Here is a 6,706-nt window from a genome sequence, read left to right as displayed (position 1 = left end):
GAGTACAAATAAATTAAAAATAAAGCCAAAAAATCTTATCATTAATACAATTTAAAATTTCATTTCGCATTCTAATAAAAAGTTTGTAAATATATGAATTCTTTTACAAATAAATAAAAAAAATCTTTATACAGATATCAGGCCAATTCACATATTGTTTAAAATTGTCAAAATTTAAATGATTTTAAAGAGCTAATTTCTCACTTATTGAGATGTTTCTGCTTCAGAATCCAAAATTTTCCTTTTTTCGCACTATCTGGAACCCGCCCTGCCCGGCCGCTCACCCGAGCCTCGCGCGCCATGTTCTCATCCGCCCGTCACGCACACAACATTCTACACTCCTTCCTCTTCCTTAAATCCCGCCACTCCCTCTCTCGCCTTCCGCACGTGCGAAGACCCTGTTTCTCAATTTCGTCCTTCTTACGTCGTCCCACTTCCTCCTCATTCTCGAGCATTTCGTCCGCCGCGGCCATGGGCTCCCTCTCGGACCCTCTGCTGCCGCTACGCTACCCGCCGGCACGCCGCGACGAATCCGTCGTCGACGACTACCATGGCACCCTCATTTCCGACCCCTATCGCTGGTGGCTGCCATCAAATGATCTCTTTTTTATTACTTGTAAATATGAAGGTTTTGATTATGTTTTCTCTGTTGCTGGTGAGCTTAGGCTGGAGAATCCGGATTCGGAGGAGACGAAAGCGTTCGTGGAGGCTCAGGTGGCGCTTACGGACTCGGTTCTGGTGGAGTGCGGGGAGAGAGAGCGGCTGCGCGACGAGATTACCAAGTTGTTTGACCATCCACGGTACGAAACGCCCTTCAAGCGGGGAGGGAAGTATTTCTATTTCCACAACTCCGGCCTTCAGGCGCAGAGCGTTCTGTATGTCCAGGTAATGCTGGATGACCGTGTTCCGTCTCGAGCAACTCAGAGGGTTTCTGAGATTTGGATTTTCTTCGCAGAGCGATTTGGAATCGGAAGCGGAAGTTGTACTCGATCCGAATTCACTGAGCGAGGACGGGACGGTGGCACTTAGCACTGCTGCGATTAGCAGGGACGGGAAATACCTGGCATATGGGCTTAGCTTGAGTGGGAGCGACTGGGTAACCATAAAAGTAATGCGGATCGATGACAAGAAGCCCGAGCCTGATACGATATCATGGGTAGAAGAGAATTGGCATTTCGTTCTATTACTACTTAAGCTTATGTTTGGATCTTTGCTTTGATTGGGTTGAAAATGTTATTTCATTCTGATGATTGCAGGTTAAGTTCTCGAGCATTAGTTGGACTCATGATGGGAAGGGGTTTTTTTATGGAAGATATCCGGCGCCGAAGTCAGTAGAATTTCGTGAATTTTTATTTCTCAATTTAGGTTTTGAAACGCACTTAACGTGCATTTGTTGATGTTTGTCAACAGAGAAGGGGGCGATTTAGATGCAGGGACAGAGACTGACATCAATCTTAACCATCAGCTCTGCTACCATTTTTTGGGAACTGATCAGTCCGAGGATATATTGTGCTGGAGGGATCCTGAGAACCCCAAGTATGTTTTTGATGCAGTTGTCACCGAAGATGGAAAGGTAATGTAGGAGGCTGATATTCTCTTTCTCGTTATATGAGATCAGTATCAATCCCCTTATTTTGTTTCACTCCTTGGTATATTTCCTCCATTTACATCAGCAATTATGATTTGTTGATTTCGATCAGTAAGGTTATTGTATTGTTTTAAAAACTTCATTTTTCAGAAAATTTAATTAAGCTTTTTATAAGGAATTACTTTGCTCATAAACGTTGTAGTTGCTATCATTTCTTATACTATTTCCCTCAATACATGTCGATGTTTAGGAGTTCATGCCATGCAATAAATTCATACTTATGAACTTTTCTCATTAGGTGGGATGAACCCAAAACTCTTACTCTTGACTTAGAGGAAAGCTCCAAATTTTTCCCATGTGTACACACATCATGCTTGGGCTTCCTTAAGGAATTTGTGAGGGAATATTGGAATTAAATTATTCCAAGGGAATGTGCTTGCTGTAGGAATGTTCTACTATCACGTTGGAACTTTGGGATGCATTTAGAGAGGAGTATATGGGTATCGGAGAGGCTAGCGTTGGCCAACCCAAGGGTACCCCACCTTTTTGGACAGCTTGTAGGGTGACTTTGGACAATTAGGGTTTGCAATAGGAGGAACTGATGGACTTGGAATCACTTGGGGATTGTTTAGGAATATTTGTAGATTGGATATGGAGTTCTAAGGGATTTGGATTGGACAAATGAGGGCAAAACTGAGACCATGTCCTGTTAGCCTAGCATAGGTTATTTTTGGAAAATTTGGAATATTTTGCTTTTTCTGTTTTCAAAGGAGTAAGTAGGCTTTGACCATGTGATTTATAGGGGATGTAGGTGAGCCCTAGGGTTAATTCTGTTCAAGATTTGCATGAGAAAAATCTTGCAAAATAAATTCCTCCCAAAAGTAATGAGCTCTTGGCCACCAATCCAAAGAGAAGGAAATTGTTTAACCAACAACTCTCAAATTTCCTTCAAACCAACATTACAAGTCTCTTGTAGCAAATACACCATATTTGCATGTTTTTTTAGAGACTTTGAATCTTTGACCTTTAAATTTCAAATTTCCTCAATTAGGAGGGAGTTGGTTGCATGTTTCAAGGTGGTTAGGATAGTTGATTGACAAGATTGAGCCAAACTCTTATTTGAAGGAGAATAGAATTTGGTGGTGCTTTGATGGTAAAGTAGACTTTTTGACTCTTCTTTGGTTGCTTCTTGAGTTGGGCCGATTAAATTAAATTTTCATGCTTTATTGTGTATTTGCATGCAGGATTTCAATGTCATGGCTGACCACTTCCATCTAGGTTGACTTTTTTATTTTGTCTTCCTAATTTGACTTTTTATTTATGTATTATGATTGTGAATGCTTGATACATGGTATGTGAATCTCAAACACTTGTACAATTCCTAACATATATACCCAAGCTCCACGCAATCTATTTTTTTATTACAATGCATACAAATACAACTATTTAAAAGGAAGGGCCTATGCTTTTTCTATAGATCTAATAATAGGCCTATGCTACATTGCATTAACTTTTGGCCCCAAAGAACTCTCCCCCAAGACTTGAAATATGTGTGTACTCATTAATAAAAAGATAGAGAAATTCTTTCTATATAAGCGATGTATCCTCATATGGTAGTTTTTCTTTTCATCTAGTCAACTATTTGTGTTCTCATATCTCATCTTGTGGTGCTTTATTTGAAAGTATGTTGGATTTTCATTTGCATTTGGTTTTTTGATCACATGTAAAAGAGTTAGTCGCCAAAATTTAATGTGAAGTATCTCCTTAGAATTATACAATTTTATCTACATTAAATATTCAATTTATAAAGTTGAAAGATATTTGGCAACTCTAGAAAAAATATGTATTTGGTCCAATTTTTATAAAGATTTTGAATGTTTCTCAAGATTTTGCTTGGAGATTTTTATATTTGGTGGTATTTATTTCAAGTCTAATATTTATCATTACGTATTTACTCTCCCTCTATGTTTTGCATTTGTAGTTTTGTTTATAGCCTGCATAATGTTGCTTTGTTATTTTTTTTCCCCATCTTTGAAGGCTTGTATAGTCTTTAACAAATGTAATGACAAAACTTGAAAATGGATGAGATGCAACATTAGCTATGTCAGAGGGCTTTTTTTTTGGGGTTGTAAAAGACTATTTCAACGATATCTTTATTTTTATTAGAAAAATTGTGCTATGATGGTACATTTAGATGGAGCTAAATATAGATCTTAGTTATTTTGGCTATTATTGAGTAAATATCTTAATTGCTCTCCTAAATACCTATTTGTTGCCTTTGTTTGCTCGTCTATTTGTGAGTGAAAGATTGGAGAGAATTTAAATGTATTTCCAATTAATTGTCATAAGATTTTAGAATTATTAAATAAGTGTGACATCCTTATCAAAAAGGATGGTCTTGGGCAACCTTTGTAGCCTAGCAATTTCCCTAAAAAAATTCTTGTAATATGTGATACATCATTGATTTTGTTGCAAGATAGAAAGTGTAATTTTGGAGAGTTTGTCAATTATATATAAAAAAAAATGTTGTGTTTCATTTAGGTGTTCTTGCTAGACCTAAAGCAAAGTTCATGGATAGCTTCTCCCAAGGTTTGAAGGCACAAACAATGTAGGGTGCTTTCCTGACTTTTATTTTATTATTTTTGCCTATTTGCATGTATAGCATGAGGTGACAATCCTATAGACATTATTTTTAAGGGAAGGGTAATAAAATATATCCTTTAACGTCTTAATTGTCGTGTATGTACCTACATTCTTTGCAATCCCTTCATAATGTAGCTCTAATGTTAAATAATCCCAGAGGGAGGCCATATGACTGGGTGGTTTGCCTTTAAATAAATATCTTTCCGAAGCCATGAAAGGATTTATTAAAGATAGTGTATTGTTCTTATGCTTATGATAAATCAAATGAAAATTTTGGCAAATAGGGTATTAAATATATGAAAGAATGGAAACTAAAGATATGAAAAAGTGATGGTTTATATAATCATGGATAGTGCATCTACAAATCGATTCTTAACTTCTGAATTGTGTTTGATGATATAAGTGTAGTCACGTAGAAATTCCAATTTTGCATGTTTGTAGCTAAATTTTTTCAATGTATTGATGAGCGTAAGGGGCTGATGTGTGTCTATATGCAATTTGAATTCCCTATATATTAAGTGATGTTTGAAGTCTCTAAGTGGATGAATAATAACATATTACTCTTCTCCATATGTAAAATATCTTTGACTAATGTCATTCACTTCTTCTTTAAAGTAGGCTACTTGATGATTTACCTAATCAAGTACAATTCTAATATTTAGTATTTAGTTGTCACATACCGGGGTGAGCATTCTATTGGTTTGGATGAATCAATTTTGATTCAAATCGATTGCAATGGAAATCCAAATCCAAAAAATCGAACCAATCAATATTTTATAAAATTGAACTGGTTGAACTGAAATTTAATTCTGTTTAAACAGTTATGCTATGAACAAACCAAAATTTAGTTGCTAGTTGAAGTTGGGTTATGAATAAACATAAAAAATTTACAGATGTTATATGTATACTATCGAGCAGTTTTGGAACCAAATATAATCAACTTGTTCGGCTTGGTTCAATTTTTCGGTTTTGATCGAATAATGCACACCCGCAATCACATGTAATCTTAATTTGTGGGCTATGAAAGTTCATGCTTTGCTCTTTTAAGAGAGTTAGCTCCGAGTAAAACTTTTAAAAGATAGATTGAATTTAGATAAAATGTTACTCTAAAGATTTTGCCTTTATCTTGTGATCACTTTATGATGTGGTTTCATGTTTCTGTTAGGTGCAAACTATTATGATTAATTTCTCTTCCTGATGATGAGAGAAAATTGTTGATTAGGCTGATCTTAGATGTTAAGTGCTTAGAGTATAATATCAATATTTTGTTTTAAAATTGAAGAAGTTTACTATGATTAGCTTAGAGCATATGAGTGGGGGAAGGGCTGTGGTGATGAACATAATTGAAAGATTGGTGGTGAACTTAATTAAATCAAAAGATCTATATTAGTAGGCATGTGTGCATCATTTATGGAGATCTTGTAGAACAAAGGGTTTTATGCACTGTTAATTGCATTTTATAATTCATTACGCACGAGATTTGTGCCATTCAAAAACTTAGTGGTTTTAGCCAGAATTGCATTTTAATCATGTCATTTTGATTTGAACCACTTGGTCAATCAAATGGCGCCGTTCATAAAATTGAATCTATCCTTGATCAAGAGTAAGAATTAGACATTTAAACCCGAATTGAGTATGCGATTATATTTGAACGTCAACTCATACCAGAAATCGAGCCTACGCTTGGATGTGAAACAAAAATAATTATGTCTGCTATAGTTGATGGAATGATTGTGTAATTTGAAAATGCATTTTTGATGGATTATCTACTGGCATTTTTTTATAATGATGAAGAAATTGGGATCTATTTTATCTTTGATTTTTGATTTTCTTATTCTAAAATTTATAAAAGGGGTCTTAGAGGGAATATTAAGTTGCATTAATATCTTAGAAAATTTGTGAATAAAAAACCCTAAAAGAAACAAAGTTTACATTTGCCAATTTGATTGATTCTAAAAATGCATAATTCATCACAACTTATATTTAAATTATTTGAGTATTTTTTCCTTGAAGGCAGATGTTTGTTCATATAGGTACATCATATTTGTATGGCTTGTTTGATTTTAATTTCATTTTATTTTTTAGAAATTAGTTATGGTCATTGTTATTATTCTTTCCGACCAATATTATCTTCTTAGCATTTTATTACTCATCTTATATCATTTCCATGATTTACTTGACTTGTATGGGATATTTATAGAAATTGATATTATGACAATTATAATTTTTTTTTAATTTGAACATAATGTATGTAGAGTTTATACCCGATAAAAATATAATGGTCGCTTAAAATCATAAATGTTTCTTTTAAAGGCCTTTAAAAAATTTATTGTGCGAAGGACAATACCATTTTAGATCTTGTAGTGATAATACTTATAAATTAGAAATTTATGAAATTATTGCATTAATTATATTTCAATTTGCCTAGATTTACTTTATTTCATAAACTTGTTGCGAAGTCGTTAGATTTTTATC

At 34.5% G+C, this 6,706-nt stretch overlaps 1 protein-coding gene across 1 annotated transcript in view; it reads left to right on the top strand.

Moving 5' to 3' along the window:
- Window positions 1-238: 238 nt before the first annotated feature.
- The window catches only part of LOC110035588 (prolyl endopeptidase-like), a 64,845-nt gene continuing 58,377 nt past the window's right edge, over window positions 239-6,706 (top strand). The window contains exons 1-5 of the mRNA XM_020739840.1: window positions 239-581; window positions 666-885; window positions 956-1,156; window positions 1,257-1,327; window positions 1,411-1,573. Coding sequence (XP_020595499.1) covers window positions 301-581; window positions 666-885; window positions 956-1,156; window positions 1,257-1,327; window positions 1,411-1,573 — 936 coding nt within the window. The 5' untranslated portion in view covers window positions 239-300. The remainder of the gene's footprint in view (window positions 582-665; window positions 886-955; window positions 1,157-1,256; window positions 1,328-1,410; window positions 1,574-6,706) is intronic.

The sequence above is a fragment of the Phalaenopsis equestris genome, unplaced genomic scaffold, assembly GCF_001263595.1.
Source record: "Phalaenopsis equestris unplaced genomic scaffold, ASM126359v1 Scaffold198345, whole genome shotgun sequence".
Lineage (NCBI taxonomy): Eukaryota > Viridiplantae > Streptophyta > Magnoliopsida > Asparagales > Orchidaceae > Phalaenopsis > Phalaenopsis equestris.
Note: the sequence above shows the minus strand (reverse complement) of the source record. Positions and strands in the feature narration are given on the sequence as shown.